The sequence below is a fragment of the Chiloscyllium plagiosum genome, chromosome 18 (genome assembly GCF_004010195.1).
Source record: "Chiloscyllium plagiosum isolate BGI_BamShark_2017 chromosome 18, ASM401019v2, whole genome shotgun sequence".
NCBI lineage: Eukaryota > Metazoa > Chordata > Chondrichthyes > Orectolobiformes > Hemiscylliidae > Chiloscyllium > Chiloscyllium plagiosum.
Window position 1 is genome coordinate 62822667 of NC_057727.1, and position 18044 is coordinate 62840710.

At 38.6% G+C, this 18044-nt stretch overlaps 1 protein-coding gene across 2 annotated transcripts in view; it reads left to right on the forward strand.

The window, feature by feature from the left end:
- Positions 1 to 18044, forward strand: part of LOC122559133 (testis-expressed protein 264 homolog) — a 291622-nt gene that overhangs the window by 36144 nt on the left and 237434 nt on the right. For both annotated transcript variants that reach the window (XM_043708470.1, XM_043708472.1), the window contains exon 2: positions 8656 to 8877. In XM_043708470.1, coding sequence (XP_043564405.1) covers positions 8656 to 8877 — 222 coding nt within the window. The remainder of the gene's footprint in view (positions 1 to 8655; positions 8878 to 18044) is intronic.

Sequence of the window (18044 nt, forward strand, 5' to 3'; positions counted from 1 at the left end):
AGGGAGGCTACTTCAGTAATATTTCTTTCTTTTCAAAGTGCTGTTCCATGTGATGTAATGTTTACCTATCTACAAGCCCCCTTGATGCACTCCTCTGGTCTGAGCTTTCCTTATGTAATAGTCTGTTTTTCTGCTTGTACTATTCAATCTAATCTGCTCCACTTGAGACCATATGGTTCTCCTTCTGTTAGCTTTTGAATGGGTCAGATCTCCTCCTGAGTCATGTGTTATTCGGCTGCTGCTGTAGTTATGCAGTATATTTCAGTCCACAGATTAAATTGTGTTTTATGGCCATCTCCTAAAGTTGAAGCATTTTAAAGAATTGTTGAATTCAGTGCATTTATTCTTGGTTTCCTACAAGGAATGTGTCCATATTCAGCTGTCCACCATGGGGCATTTAGTTTCTACTACAGGATTTGCCCTTCACTGGAGGGACGCATCACGGAAATGGATGGGTTGGGGGTCATTTCTCAGGCTGAACTATAGAAATTTGCAACAAGAACCCAGCACCACCTACTTTATAAACATTAGATAACAGGTCCTTGGGTTGGAAGTGAGTTAATTCAAATATTATGAGAGTTTCCTTCTACCACCTCATCTCTCTCCTGATGCTGGGAATTATCTGACCCAAATTTACTTTGGTTTAGAGGTTTATGGATTCCAAGTCATAATCATCAGCTGTGATTGTTGCTGCTCTGACTTTGTAAGCGCTTTATTCTTCTATGTGAGTTTCCAGGCTGTGTTTGTAAAGTTCTGCAGCAGGAGAAGCCTTCATAAGTATGGCCTAATTTTAAAGCTTAGAATGAACAGTCAAAAGCTACCTATTTAATTATTTCGAATTCCACGTCGGTCAGTTTGAATTTTTTTTTTCTACAAGTGTCAGAACTGTTGGAGGTATATTTCTGGTACTAATTTCTAGACATTCAGAACATCAGCCTTTGTCTAGTTGTAATTAGTGAGATTCCAGGTAGGAAGGAATAAACCCTTTGGACTTTTCTGACATTTATCTGAGTTATATCATGAGGGTCCAATACTCTTGTGGCCACTATAATTAGCTGCCAGCATTTCAATAGCTAGAAAGAAATTCTCCATGTCCTTCCCTTCAAATTTGGGAATGAATTTTGAATAACTTACAAAATCAAAAGCTATCTCAGGGCTAAAGGAATTAAAGTCAGATTCGTTGCAACAGTTCTCTACCTTTCTGTGCTTTTAACTCCATCTCAAACGTTCTTGTACTGGAATGCACTTTCTTACTTTTCAATTTGGATTTTTGTCTTTTTCCTGGGTTTTTCTTTCTCTTTCTCCATTGCTTGAAATTCTAACTTTAGCCTCTGCTGTATGAAGCAAGTATTTTGAAATGGTGAACTGGTCTGTTTCGGGTTATGTATTTTTCTATCTGTTCTGAATTGGAAGTGATTCCCAAATACTCATCAGCATCTTTAATACCTCCACTTCACCAATCTTTATTGTATAATTTAAGCTCTCTTCACTTAACTATAACTTTTCATGGTTTTCTGCTTAGCAATTCCAATTTTTGCCAAGTTAAGCCCTCTTGTTGCAGAAATGCTTGTATATAAAAATTAACCATCTAGAGCATAGAACATTACAGCGAAGTACAGGCCCTTTGTCCCTCTGTTGTGCCGACCTGTGAAACCAACCTGAAGCCCATCTATTACCATTTAAATGTCCTTAAGGTTGGCGAGTCTACTATAGTTGCAGGCTGGGCGTTCCACACCCTTACTACTCTGATTAAAGAACCCATCTCTGACATCTGTCCTATATCTTTCACCCCTCACTTTAAAGCTATGTCCTCTCATGCTTTCTGTTGTTAGTATTCACAAAGCTTGTCACTATTGTTATTTCAACATTTTGGCTTTAATTTTTGCTTCTACTTTCAATTCCATTGAAGTCCAATTTGGCTTCTTTTGCAATGACTTGATCACTGGATGCAGCCCTCAATTTGCCACAAACACATATGAGATGATTCTTTTTATTTGACTGTAATCAAAATGTCTGTATTTTGAAGTGTTATTTTCTTAACCTGTTAAAGTGCCATCAGCTTATCTCGGCTAATCCACACTATCATGCACACAAAATAATAAGTAGACATGAAGATAAAACAACAATCTTAAAAATGGGATTTAACTGAGTTAATGCATTGGCTTTAACCGGAGTATGCTATACAGCAGATGCTGGAGAGTCAGAGGTGAAAAGTATGGTGCTAAAAAAGCATAGCAGGTCAGGCAGCATCCAAAGAAAAAGCAAGTTAATGTTTTGGGAATAAGTCCTTCACGCATTCTTGATGAAGGGCTTATGCCTGAAACATTGACTCCCCGGCTTGGATGCTGTCTGACCTGCTCTGCTATTCTAATGCCACACCTTTCAACACTGCTGTTCAACCTGTCAAGTCTAGTTCACCATTCATTTGGATCATGACAGATCATCTATCTCAATAGTACTATCCCACTAGTACTTTCCCATGTAATCTGCATATCTTTTGATGCCATTGGTCTAAAGAAACTATTGATATCAGTTTTGAATCTGTTTAATGTTTGAGCTTCCACAGCCCTCTGAGGTAGACCATTCCAAAGATTCGCTATCTTTGAGTGAGGAAATTCTTCTTTATCTCAGTCCTAGGCTAATTAGCCTATCCCTTATTCTGAGACTGGTCTTCTGGTTCAAGATTCACCAACCAGTTGAAACATTCTTTTTGTGTCCTGTCACACCATGCAAGAATGTTGTAAGTTTCAAAACTATTAAGAGAATATGGTTGGTTTTCTCAATCTGTCTTCAAGACAATCCCACCAATTCAGGGATTAGACTACTGAGCCTCCTGTATTCCTCTCTACCCCTAGATAAAAAAAGTCCAAACTATTCAGTGTTTTAGTTGTGGTCTCACCAAGGGTCTCTGTAATCGCAGCAAGAAATCTTTACTTCTGTACTCAACTCTCCTTGCAATGAAGGCCAGCATACCATTTGCCTTCCTTATTAATTGTTGCATCTGCACGCTAGGTTTTAATGATTCATGAACAAGGACACTTGGGACTCTTTGTACTCCCACAGTTCTCAAGATCTTATTGTTTAAGAAACTTTCTACCTTTTTTAAAATCCAAGTATATAGTTTATCATTATTCACATTGTATTCGATCTGCCATGACTTGTCCATTCACTTAGGTTTCAAGCAAACATAGACAACTGCTTGGATCATTTTCATATTTCCAACTAGTTTTGTGGCATATGGAAATATTACAATTGGTCACCACAACTAAATCACTTTATGTAGATTATGAACAGCAGTGACCCTAACCTGATCCTTGAAATACTGAATTCATGACAGTCTGCTAACCTCAGAATGACTTGTTTATTCCTACTCTTTGCTTTCTCTCTGTTAACCAGTTCTCAACACGTATTAGTATATTATCTCCAATTTTGTTTATCAACAAATAGACCATAAGACCAAATGATGTTGGAGAAGTAGTAAGCCGTTCAGTCTGCTCTGCCATTCAATGAGTTTATGGCTGTTCTGATTATCCTCAGCTGCACTTTCCTGACTTGTTCCCTTAATGATGAGAAAACTGTCTATATCAGACTTCAATATACTTAATGACCTGGTGTTGCAGCACCTCTGCATAAAGAATTCCACAGATTTTCTGCTCTGTGCATGTGTAGGTGTGGGAGGGGGAGGGTTAAAAAATTAACTTACTGAGACTATGCTCCGGTTTCCAGACTCTTCCACAAAAGAAAACAACTTTACCGCGTCTATTCTGTCAAGATACCCAAGAATCTTGATTGTTTCAATCGAGTCTACTCTTGTTCTTCTAAATGCCATTCTGTACAAGACTGACCTATTCATAAAGTACTCATCATTAAATCCCTCCATATCTGAAATCAACCAAGTAAACTTTCTTTGTACTGCCTCCAATACCAGTATATCTTTCCTTAGATAAGGGAACCAGAACTCTTCGCAGTATTCCTACAGGGTTTGCTTAGGGTATTGTTGTCTTTTAGAAAGACATCACTTTGCTTTCTTATCTGTTCACTTTGAAATAAAGGCCAACATTCCATTAGACTTCTGTATTACCCACTACACTTAGTTGGTTACGTTGCGTGAGTCATGCATAGGGTTCCCCAAATTCCTCTCTTCTGCAAATTCTTGTAGTCTTTCTCCATTTAAATTATACTCCGGTCCTTTTAATTTTTCTGCCAAAGTGCTTACCCTCATATCCTCTAACATTATATTCCACCTTACCACTCAAGTAATCTGTCTGTATTCCTCTCTAGCGTTTTTGTGTCACCCTTATTACTTGCCCTCCTACCTGTTTTTGTGTCATCCTCAAACTTGGGCATTAGCTTCTAACATCCAATTAATTCATATATATTGTGAACAGTTTTTGGTTTCCATCCTGAAAATGCCCCTTTTAACTTTAGTCTTTTGTTAATTGGCCAATTCTCTATCCATGCTAACATACTACCTCTAACATGATGAAAACTTAGAGTCACAGATTCCTATAGCATGAGACAGGCCCCTTGGCCCAAATGGTCCATCCAGGCTAACCCCATTTCCCTGCACTTTGCCGATATCCTTCTAAATCTTCCCCATCCATGTACTTGTCCAAATGCCTTTTAAATGTTGTTAATGTAACTGCCTCAACAACTTCCCCTGGCAGCTCATTCCATGTGTCTACCACCATGTGTGTTTAAAAAAAAAGTTACCCCTCTGGTTCCTTTTTATTCCTTCCCCTCTAAACTTAAACTGATGCCCTCTAGTGCTTGATTCCCTAACCCTGGGAAAAAGACTGAGTGCATTCACCCTATCCATGCCTCTTATACACTTCTACAAGATGACCCTTCATTCTCCACCATTTCTAACCTCTCTCGATAACTCAGACCATTGAGTCCCGGAAACATGTAAATTTCTTCTGCACTCTTTCCAGTTTAGTAACATCCTATAGGAAGGTGACCAAAACTGAACACAATACTTGGTGTGCCCTCACCAATGTGCTGTACAACTGCAACATAACTTCCCAATGTCTTTACTCAATGCCCTGACTGAAGGCCAGTATACCAAAACTGCCTTCACTGCCCTATCTACCAGTGATTCCACTTTCAGATTACCGTGCATCTGAACTCCAAGGTTCACTGTTCCACTGCACTCCTTAAGGCCTGACCATTCATTATGAAACTCCCACCTTGATTTGACTTTCCAAAATGCAACACCTCACACTTGTCTATATTAAACTACATTTACCATTTCTCGGCCCACTTCCCCAGCTGATCAAGGTCCTGCTGCAATTTCTGATAACCTTCCTCACTGTTCATGATATCTCCTATTTTAGTGTCATCAGCAAACTTACTAATCATGCCTTGTACATTCTCAACCCAATTATTCATATAGGTAACAAACAGCAGTGGGCCCAGTACAGATCCCTGAGGCACACCACTAGTCACAGGCCTCCAGTTCGACAAGCTTCCTTCCACTGCTACCCTCTACTTCCTACCATCAAGAAAATTGTGTATCCAATTTGCCAACTCCTCCTAAATTCCATGCTATCTTATCTTGCAGAGCAGCCTACCATGTGGAACCTTATCAAAAGCCTTATTGAAATCCATACAGACTATGTCTACCACCCTGCCTTAATCAAACGTCCTGGTCACTTCATCAAAGAACTCTAACAAATTAGTCCGGTATGATCTCCGATGCGCAAAGCCATGCTGACTACTCCTAATCAAACCCTGTCTTTCCAAATGCATGTATATCTTATCTCAGAATCTTTTAAAATAACTCACCTACCACAGACGTTAAGCTGACTGGCCTATAGTTCCCCGGTTTCTCTTTGCAGCCATCTTTGAATAAGGGCACAACATTCGCTACCCTCCAAAATGTCCAGGGACCTCACCTGTTACTAACGATAGTGCAAAAATATCAGCCAGTGCCCCCACAATTTCTTCTCTAACCTTATCTTAGTAAGGCACCTTATGTACAGTACCTCATTGAATGTCTTTTTGGAAATCTAAATATATTGCATCTTGGGGGTTCCCTTTTATCTGTCCTGATTGATACTTCCTCAAAGAATTCTTATAAATTTGTCAGGCAGTTTTCTTAAAACCATGATGTGTCTGCTTTATTATGTATTTCTATATGTATTTTTATTGTACACTTTAATATTTTACCAATGATAGATACTTATAGGAGACAAAACATGTAATTTCCAAATAAGTGTGTTATGTTGGCAATTGTGTGAAACCTTATTTGAAAGCCTTTTAAAAATCTAAATATAGCGTGCCACCTTGTGCCAGCTTAACTATTCTGCGAGTTATGTCCTCAAACAAAATATCCAAACAAATGTTATTTCACTTCCATAAATCCATGATGATTTTGTCCAATCCTGCTATTATTTTCAGAATGTACTGTTATTTCATCCTTGATTATAGATTCTAGCATTTTCCCAACACTGGTATTAGGGTACCAGGCCTGAAGTGAAGGAATGCCTGAGACTTAATGAAATGAGGGAATAGGTGATGAAAATATTAATTACAGTTAAATGAGTGTGAATTGGTTGTATAAACGTGAGCTAATAATCAGCGAAATGAGGTTTTTTTTAGTGTGTTCAAAGTTAAACATCTCACAACACCGGGTTATAATGGAACAGGTTTCTTTGGAAGTACTAGCTTTCAGAGTGCTGTTCCTTCATCAGATAACTAGTGCAGGATTAAAAGACACAGAATATATCGCAAAAGACCATCGTGTCATGCAATTAAAACAATATATTGAACAAACCTAGACTCCTGTTAAGTCTTTCATCTTTTAGAATGGTTTGCAGGAACCAGTCTGACTCAAGATTGGGATACAGACAGACTCTAACCTCACACCGTTAATACATTGTCTGAGCTGAGATGTCACCTTTTTAAAAATAAAACCTGATCCTGCCCCACTAGTTACCTGAAGAAGGAGCCCTGCTCTGAAAGTCAGTACTTGGAAGTAAACCTGTTGGACTATAACCTAGTGTTATGTGATTTTTAATTTTGTCCCCCCCCAGTCCAACACTGGCACCTCCACTTTGAGTGTGGTCAACTGAAGTAAAGCCCTCATAAATGTGGACTTGGACTCTGATCAAAAACATTTAATCTATTTAACATGTAGTCCACTGATTTCTTGCTCGTTCATTTCTAAAGATTTCCGTTATATTTGTCACCTTACATTTTGAAGGGCCCATTCCAGAGTCTATAGAGTTTTGAAAAATTATCACCAATGCATCTATTGTGCCTGTAGGGTACTCCTTTATCATTGTAGGATATAATCATTCAGTCCAGCGGACTTAGTTACCTCATCAATTCTTGCATTATCACTTTTTATTTTATTTTACTAATATTATTATCTTGCAGTTACTCGTTTGTATTAGTCCCTAGATTCTCCATTATTCCTGTGTGGAATAGGGAAATTTTTAATCTTGCCAGCCTTTGTATTGAAATCTTTGTGTCCAAGTACCTGATGAAGTGAGGCATAAAGTGGCTTATATTTCAATGAATCTATCTTTGCTCCAGACCCCTGAGATTGTTGATCAGTTGACAGGTTGCCTCTGTCAGAGTGATAAAATGTTTTTGCTCCCCACCAGGGATGGATTTGTGATCCAGGCATTGACTTGCCTTCTCATTCCGGTCTATCTAATTCACCATAGTTTTGGTATGGAGAGGATGAATTGCAGGTTTAAAAACAAAGTAAAACGAGAATCCATTTGAGGCACCTAAGCTACTATCATTCACCATAATTTAATATAATTTTCCTTTTTTTGTATATACATTCGAGGACCAAGAATGCTGTCTAATTGGTGATTAGCTAATACAGTTTTAGATTAGATTACTTAGTGTGGAAACAGGCCCTTCGGCCCAACAAGTCCACACCAACCCGCTGAAGCGCAACCCACCCAGACCCATTCCCCTAAATTTACCCCTTCACCTAACACTACAGGCAATTTAGCATGGCCAATTCACCTAACCTGCACATTTTTTGGACAGTGGGAGGAAACTGAGCACCCGGAGGAATCCCACGCAGACACTGAGAGAACGTGCAAACTCCACACAGACAGTCGCCTGAGGCGGGGAATTGAACCCAGGTCTCTGGCACTGTGAGGCAGCAGTGCTAACCACTGTGCCACCGTGCTGCCCACGTTCCGATCTTCTCATTGAGAACCATGGTGCACAATGAATAATTTATGTTTATCTAAAATTGTATAACTAAAATGGAGACAGAATGTACTGAAAATATTGAAACAAGCCTGGTAACATTTGTGGAGAAAGGGTGGGAAACAAGTTACTATTTCAGACATGTCACCACTTCTTCATATATTGGTTCCATTTCTCTCTCCACAGATGCTGCCAGACCTGCTGAGTGTTTTTCTTAGTTTTTATTCCAGTTTTCTAACATTAGTGTATTTGCTTTTGGATCAGCATCTTTCTTGTTCTATACTTTTGGTGTGGAGAGGGGAATTTGTAGATTTCAGCATTGCTACACAATTAATGTGCAATGGAACAGCAGAGTTACCTTAACACTTAAATCAGTGGAATTTTGTGTGTAATGATACTGGCTGACATTGTGTAATTTTATATGTTAATATGCTGGTTGACCTAAGTTAATGTAAACTCCTGTTATGATTGTAGGAAGCAGCAGAGAAACCACGATATATAGCAGGCAGCATCCTGAGTGAGGGTGAAGAGAAGCCATCTGAAGAATTGATCAAACTCTTTGAGAAATTCGGCTTTAAGATAATCTCCTTCCCAGAGGTTACGCACGTTGTCATGACAACTTTTCCTTTCACGACCTTCCTCTCACTGTTCATAGCGATGTACCGGGTGTACCCAATCCTGAATAATTACGTCAAGGTAGGAACCATTTCATTAAGTCACTTGGTAAATGTTAAGCAATTTTTTTTTTTGGCATAACCCATAATTGATGCCCTGTGTTTGGCAATGGTAGCATCATGACTTTATCAATTACAAATGTTTTACAGTGATAATGCAAACCAGAGCCTTGAAAATGGCCTATATGGATGCAAATCATGGTCCTGCTATCTTAAGCCTTCTAACAGCACAGACACTCTAGGATACAACAGAATCCACAAACGTGGTTCGTTATGTGAAATACATTGCAAAACATCTTTGGGTAGTTATGCACTGTACGTTGCATTTGATTATTATGCCCGTGGATGCTGCTGATTATGTTAATTAGATTAATTGCTCACCAAGTGATTTTAGAATCACAAGGTGTTGGAAGTCTATTTCTTATGTTTATGTCTAATTGGTATTTAAAAATTTCTTAGAATTATAGTATTAATTGATTTGCAGTGTCTTATGTGATTTCTGTTTAAAAGTATCTCCACTGGGATAAAATGGTAACTTGAATTTTTGGTGATTATAACGAACAATGAATGGATTGAAGTATTTCCTGTGTGTATGGGTTAACATGTGAGCTGATTTCGTTAACTGAATATTTCTTCACTTCAGATCTTTAGTTTTATATGTGCTAGAAATGCTACCACCATTTGGCTTAGTCATGCATGCTATCATGCATACATTGTAACATTGTATCTTCAGTTGATGTGGAAGAATGCAAGTTCTTTCAAAGATGCATACTGTTTATTTTTGTTCTGTTTTTGCACTTTGACTCTGCTACCAGGGTAAAGAGGCTACAGTTAGCAGTGTATATACTGTGAGCCAGTTCAACAGTGTTGATCTCTTAGCATTCAAACCAATATGGAACCAGTGGAAATGTGACTCATTATATGTGATTGTTTCATCACTGATGAGTGAATGGGGATATGTTGTTTTGGTAGGGGATATTTGGCGCTCTCCCAAATGGTGACACTGCAGTGTAGCAGCAGTGGCAATTAGGGCCCTTCTGTAGAAAGGTCATAGTTTGGAATATTGTCTAATGGTGTCTGGAGCAATTCATTTGTATTTGTTCCCTGGTTTGTTGAATAACTGATATTGACCCATATGTGGTATTATTCTAGTTCAAGCTGCTAATAATTTGTAATGTATTTGACAACGTACTTCATAACACACTGCTAACTAAATCCCAAAGGATTGAAGACAAATGATTGATCTGGTTAGAAAATAAACTTGAGTGGCAGGAGACAGATAGGAACAATGGACAGAATGTGATTGATGGTGTGTCTCAGGGATATGTGTACAGGCCTCAACAATTTATTGTATTAATGATTTGGATGAGGGGATAGAAAATGCCACATATTCAGCTTTTGTTAATGACACACAGTGTAGTTAGAAACATTGCATTGCAAAGAAATGGTAACAGATTAAGAAAAGGATGAAATGTGGCAAATATAAAGTCATCCACGTTTGACCTGAAATGGATAGAACATAGAGTAGCATTGCTTTATAATATTAATTCATGCCAGAAACAACATTTTTATATTATAAATAGTAATACTTCAATAAAATTAATTTACTTCCAACATTCTAATACATATTACAATAAACTTATGAAAAACAGATGTTTACCTTCCATTTATATTCAGCAAAATCCACAGGAACTCCAGTTTTGCTAAGAAAACTATGTTGTTGCTTCTTGCACCAATGATGACCTCTGCCGTGTGTATGCTTGTGTGGCATGGTGGGATGGTCGTGTCCTTTTTTTTTAAAGTATTCCCTCGTGGCGAATTGAGAGGCAGAGTTCTTGAGAGGGGAGAAATGAAAGGAAGCATAGTGTCAGAGGAGAGCAGTCTCAGAGAAATAGAGGAAAGAAAATATTTTTTAAAAAGGTGAGGCAAACGGTGTGAAATTAAGAGTCATGGGCTCAGGATTGGAGTTGCCGTGAAATAGATACAGAGGAAACACCTGAGTGGTTTCCATTTATATGCCCTTATTTCCTGTGAATTGTCCTGATGAGTGCAAGATGAAAAACTTCAACAAAATGTGTCTTTGTTTTCAGCAAATGTATATTTTGTTTTGGTACAAGAAAGGAAATTGAGAGAGTCAGGACGACAGATGTCCAAGAATGGAGTTGCACTGTGAAGATGTTTACTGGGAAGCTGCAATCTTGAATTGGTCTTCCTGAGACTTAATAAGCTTTCCTTCTTTTATTGTGCAAGTGATGCAAGATCTGATTGTCATCTTTGTCATTTCAGTGCAGATCAATTTTAGGTAAATATCCATTGTTTAAATTTATGAAATATCTGGTTCTTTGTGAAATTATTTAAATTCAGCTTACCTGCCAACTGTTGCCATTAGACTCCAAGTAAGTCATGAGACTTTAACTAATACATCATGTAATGGAGCTGAGGCTGTCCTTGGTCATAAAGTGTGGCAGCTGATGGCAGGCAACATTTATATTTCAGCATGTATACTAATCTTGGTTTGGTCAACCAAAATCACTTGAGGTGATCTTCAAAACCATAAGCAGAAATTAAGTCATGCAGCTCATAGAGTCTGCTCCGCCATTGAATCATGGCTGACAAGTTTCTCAACCTGCTTTCTCCCCTAACCCTTGATCCCTTTGACACTCAAGGACCTATCTATCTCAGTCTTAAATATACTCAATGACCTGGCCTCCACAGCCTTGTGTGGTAGTGAATTCCATAGATTCACAACTCTCTGGCTGAAGGAGTTTCTCCTTATTTCCGTTCTAAAAGGTCTTCCCTTTGCTCTAAGGCTATGCCCTCTGGTCCTGGTCTCATCTACCAATGGAAAGATCTTTCCAACATCTACTCCATCCAGTTCATTCACTATTCTGTATGTTTCAATTAGATTTCCCCTCATCCTTCTAAACTCTATCAAGTATAAACCCAGAGTCCTTAAACGTTCCTCATATGTTAAGTTTTCATCCCTGGGACCATTCTCATGAACCACCTCTGAACACGCTCCAGGGTCAGTACTTTCTTCCTGAGATATGGGGCTCAAAACTGCACACAATACTCCAAACCTACAGATAAACATGACCATTTGCATAACTTACTATGATGGTTGTGAAGAATGTCTCGGCGAAATCATGATTTTGTGTTTTCCGACTGAGAAAAAGAAGAAACTTGGGTGAAGGGGTGGTAGAATTTCCTCTTTGTGCACTAGAAACAATATTTAGAAACAAACTTTAGGCTGTATTGAACGTTTAAGTCCAGTGATAATAAATTAGTAATTGGATGAAGTAATTGAAATGTTTAGTGGAGGATAAAGCTCTCTGTTGATTTGTGACAGATGGTTGGGAAAGCCAGTCTCTGATCTTGGAAATGGGTACTGCAAGTTTGACTAATTAACAGTTTTATCTGGAGAGCCTGCAGTTAGATTGCCTGTTGTACCATACATAACGCCTGTAGTCTGCCCAACTGGCTTTTATTACTCTGACGCACAAACAGAAATGTGTTTAATTATCAGGATTTGCAGTAGCTATGTGATCAAATTAGAAAAATCATGTTCTAATGCCGCCTGCTCTCGCAAGAATGCTTGCAGAGTTTTGTTCAGTTTCTGAATACTAAACTTGCAGTTGGAGATTTTTGGCCTTTATGATGATTTTGTGGAATTGTAAACTCTGCCACCATGAAAGAGAGTGTTTGCAAATCTTTGCTTGTCGGCAAACACGTGATAAACTGGAATTAATTTATGTCAAAATCTGTTGTCATGTTGTACGTGTGTGTTAAAATTATGCATGGCTCTTCTCCCATCCTGTGCCTTTGCTATTTTTTTGACTTAGTATTCCTGATCAACAAATATGTCTTTGTTGGTTACAACTTAACTCGGTTTCTTTTCAAGTGATTGCAAAATGGACAATTATCAGATGATTGTTGACTCCAAATGCAGAAATGATGTATTTAAAAATCTTGCTTGGATTTATATACCTAACTTAGAAAATCATTTTGATATTTTGGAAGTGATGGAGGACAGAAGGAGTGCCATTTTTGGATGAGTTACCCAATAAAATGCATTTTTATGAAGGCTGCCTATTCTACACGGTATTGGTCTATAATTATATGACTTCCTCATCCTCAGCCTTTGTCATGGACACACACACCGTCTTCTGCAGGGAACTTTTTGCTTGACATTTGAAAATTCCATTGACTTTGATTTTGTTGTGTGGCCATGCATGCTAGTTCTACCTTGAATCTTGCCATGTACTGTTGTTTGCATTAGAATGGATTTCAAACCTTATCTGGCTGCTGCAGAGCATATCAGAATCCATGTTGCTTTATCCAGATTGCTGAAGTGACTTAATGAGTATCATACGTCTGTCACAGCTCTACACTGTATTATTCCAGTAATTGGCTATTTACTGTTGGTCTAAAATCTTAGCTGAATGGGTTTGATTTGCGTCCATTCTATTATATATAACAAGCATTTCTGGTAATGGTGAAATCATTTCAGTGACTTTTTGAGGACCCATTCAAGTATATGCTTCTCAAGATCAAGCCTGGTCCCTGTTCTGATAGCACCTTTGGTCTGGGGATCTTTGAGGATAGATTCTTCCATCTGGCTTTTCATCAACTGCATTCTTGCTGCTGCACAATCATTTGAAGAATCAGCAAATGTTATGACTTCTAGTTTGAAAGCAGAATTGTTCTTCGTTCTTATTGATGGAGAACCGATTTCTGTTTGTCAGTCATTATGTCATATATGTCAGTGGCTGTACAGCACTCTGAGTGTCCATCCTTGCCAGTTGGAGTGCAGTCAAAGTGTGGATGCACTGATTTCTAATTCCAGAAGTCATTGTTGCACACATGCAATGGCAGGAAAAAATTACAGGTAATGTAGTGCATGGTCTGATTTATGAGTGTGTCTAAAACTCTCGTGCATCTTCCTCACACAGGCTATAAACAATTGCTAAAAGGTTCCACAAAGTCTAAGTTTTCATCCTGTACTCATCAGGGTTGGGACATAAGAAACCAAACTTGGAAAGGCAACAAAAACTTGTACAACAAGAGAAGGTGCTGATTGCTGGACTACTGTGTCATGGAGATGTTAACTGTCAATTTTCCATGACAACCAAGTAGCCAAGGTCACGATGGTGGGAGTATAGTCTAACTCTGTATATAGGTACATTTCAGTTGTGAGCTGTGCATTAGCTCTACCTCATATATGGAGATCAAACACTGGTAACAATCTCAAAACAAGGCTTGACAATGCATTAATGATATCCATATTGAAATAAATTGCAAAATGTGTTAACAGCAAATAATGAATAAGTGTATCTGATTCTTGATCACTTCACAAAATACTAAATGATCCTGACTTTTTTAAAAAGAATATCAGTTTTTATTTGTTTCTTGCTTTTCGGTCACTCAACGACATATCTGTTTCCTGGCCAACACCATTCCCATTCTCAGAACCAGTCAGAGTCAACCCTATTCTGGAGCCTGTGCATTGGGAGCAGCAGGATGGGCTTTCCAGTTTTTTCTACCAATTTTCGGCGGAAAATATTGCCAGCTTGGCCTATTTACTCACCACCTCCAACATTACGGTCAGATTGTTACTCATTGCAGCCATGAATTGCTGGATGGTACCAGAAAGGACTGATAACCTCAGGCTAAATGGACTCTGGCTGGACCATTCTCCCTGGCATTCCTCCTTACCAGCAGTCTTACCTGGTAGCAGTTCTCAATCTCAACAGGATCCCTGTTAAAGTACAGTTCAGGCATCAACACATCAGACCAATGGAGCGTGGTGGGGCCATTGTTGCCAATGAGTCTGGTGTGGTCACCTTGTGTGGCACTTGAGTCTGACTTTGCCAGAGCATCAGCAACCAAACTGTTACCAACAAGGAAGAAGCCACTGGTAGACATGGAACAAGATAGGAAAACAACACGGATGGGTCTTGCAACTATTCTGCACTCTTCTTCTACCTCACCAATAGCAAGTAACTGCATCACTTCACTGATAAGTTTCCAGAAAATGACTTGAAGGTCAAACTTTTGCATTCTAATTTATTCTGTCCCTGCTTCTCATAGTCCCTAATAAGACAAGCAGCACTATGAAACCATGAAAAGTAAGACCAAGCTTCAGGTTAATCAGCATCGAACATGGAGGCACTTAAGAGTGCTCCACTATCTCTAATTTTAAATAATGCAAATGCTGAATATGTAGATTCATACTAGAACCACTATTGAGTCTTGACTGCCTTTAATCCTTTAAATACAGTCTTGTCTTGAAGTGACTTCTTATTCTGTCTTTGCTGATTTGCCTAACACTACATTACATGACATAAGTTGTCCAGAACTGCCCTCTGTGTCTTTTATTACCAACTCCATATCCATTGCATAGCTTCATTGGCTTCCTGTACCTTTATGATGATAGTGCTAACTACAGAACAGTTTCCCTGATGTCTGCCACAGGAAAGTTTGTTGCAAAGATCTTCCTCAATCACCTATTCGTAGTGGTGCCCATCTAGTGGTATTGCAGATATTATCTTTGCTGTGTGGTAAATAAAAGAAACACCACAAAATACTTGAAGTACTGCCATGTCCCCTTCACAAAATCCTCCAAATCTCTTGGCAAGAAAAGCAGTGCAGCAGCAATATCTTCAAAGCCAACATGCTGACCATCCAGGTGCTTAATTATTTAAAACCAGCTCTGTTCTAAGTGACATGCTGTTCATATGCCCTACAGCAGACAACTGAAAGTAATTGCTCTACCCAGAACTTGGCAGAAGACCACCAGGAATTTAGCAGAAATGTCATTGGAGTGCCCTCAAAGTATCACCCTGAGATCAAACACCCCTAAGAGGAGTCTTACTGGACTCAAAACATTAACTGTGCTTTCTCTCTCCACAGATGCTGCCAGATCTGCTGAGTTTCTCTGGCACACTCTGAATTTAATGCTGCTGTTTCTTTGGACTCCCTGGTCTGTGATGAATCGAAATGGAGAACAACTTGGGAAGTCATTGAACACCAAGAGGCGTAAAGGCAAGTTCAGGGCATTGTAAAGAGGGTCCAAACGCTTCAATGGTCCCCTGACCTGCATCGGACAGAGTCTGCAGGTCACACTTTGGACTGGTCTTTGACGCCATCGTACAGGAGCAGAAGCTCAATCCTGAGGAACTAATCTAAGAAGATGATACCCAATAAGTAGACTAAGCTCTTTATCCTCATCTTTCCTTAGCCCTGTACCTATCTCCATCTATAAGTCTACGCATGTACCATTGAAGTAAATTCTTAACATTACTCTTTTGAGCCAGACCAATGGTTGCCTTTTCAACTTTGATTCAATACCCAAGCTGACTTTGCTGCCTTAGATAAGTTGACTGACAGATAAGCAAAACACCAAAGCCTTGCTTATTTACATATCAACAACTTGTTGCCTTGATGCCTTTTAATTAAGAAAAGCTTTTGAATTGACTTTGCTTTAAAATGCGATACCTAAAATGAATTACTTTTCCCAAATCCTTTCTGTGGGGAAAGAAATCTCAAAATCAGAAAACATGACAGTTAATATTAATTTCCAATTAGCAAAGCAACAATACAGGACTGCAAGCTAGGTTTCCTGAATTGGAATGTCAGGTTTAATTAGTGCTGGTGCTTTAACTGCCCTTTCCAGGACTCTGCTGCAAGAGGCAGCTTCAGTGAACACAGCCATCTTTTTCAGAAGAAATTGTAAGAATTCTTCATTGTTTCATCTTTGGCAAAAAGAAAACCAGTCATTATTCCCATTATCTCTTGTATTGTAAATGGACAAATTTGGAATGTATTAAATTAATATGGTACATATTTATTTAAGCCATTTTGATCAAGTGGTGAAAATAATTAAAATGTGAGTTGTGTTAGGCTGACCTAAACTATGATAATATTACTGTCAGCCTAATGTGGCGTATTTGCCTCTATTCGCAAGTTGCTTGCAAGTGAAGTGTTAAAGGAAGAGAGCATTCCCAGAAGTGTAGATTATTGTGCTTTTGTTTCCAGTCTTTTGTGGCTATTTTGGCAGAGAATATTAGCAAACAGTTCACAAAGAAACTCAAACTATTCGATGACCATTTCAAGTGATGTATTGAAGTAAATTGTGACCAAGAGTAACAGATTATTTGCTCAAATATGCTGTTTTATGGCCTAGTGGCAACTCTTGAATCTACACACTCTGTATAAAAGCTGATACTTTTAAAGTTGACTCAATTCAAGTTGTTTAACTTGACAATGCAGTGGCAGTATGCTTGTTTAATGTTCTTTGCTACAGACTTCCTATTTTGTGTTCTACCTTCTCCATGCTTTTGCTCCCGCACTCAGTTCTGAGATTCTCCTGGCCTTCCTCCACTTCTTGCCTCTGCCCGCTCAATCCCTGTTCATCTCTTTTCCCCTCCCCAGTTCTTGTTCCTGCACTCTATTGTTACCCTTTGAAAATTCTGGCTCCTGTTCTGAACTTGCATTAAATTCCTGCACTCCACCTAGTAACAAATGCTGGTCAGTGCAGGTAGTCTGCCTGTGCTGACTAGCTTCTGCCTCCAGGTGGAACCTGGTCTGTTGAATGTCATCAGGCGAGTGTATTTGCATTTATTTTGTATTTCTAAATTTAAAAATGTTGTTTTAAATGTTATTATATTTATGAATATAAGATTTAGAAATGTACACTATTTCATTTATGATGAAATACTCTCTGCTGGGAAGTCCAGATTTGCTAAACTGTGCAGTGTTTCTTTTTATACCTAAAATAATTTTATTTTGCAAGTTCGTTTAGCTACAGATGCATAGTACTTCATGGTATTTCATACTGTACCTTCTTTTAATCAGAGCAAGAAATGTCCAAAGGAACCCAATTCCAGTTTTAATATTGATTTCTTTGGGAAACCACGATTCTGTGGAAGTCACAATTTTCAGGAACATAACCATAAGTACTGTGGTTCTCAAAACTCGCTAACAAGTACTGTATCTTACTGTGTGTCTTTTTCATGATTATCCACATGTATGCTTTGGAGCCTGGCTTATCTTGAGAATTTTCCCATTATACTAATAATGAATGAAAATCAATTTAACAAATGAACAAATCCCCCAAGGAGTTTGATGTTCTCAACATTTGCTTTAAGATATTGAGATACTGACACAGGTTTGCTGGAAAAGGTTATT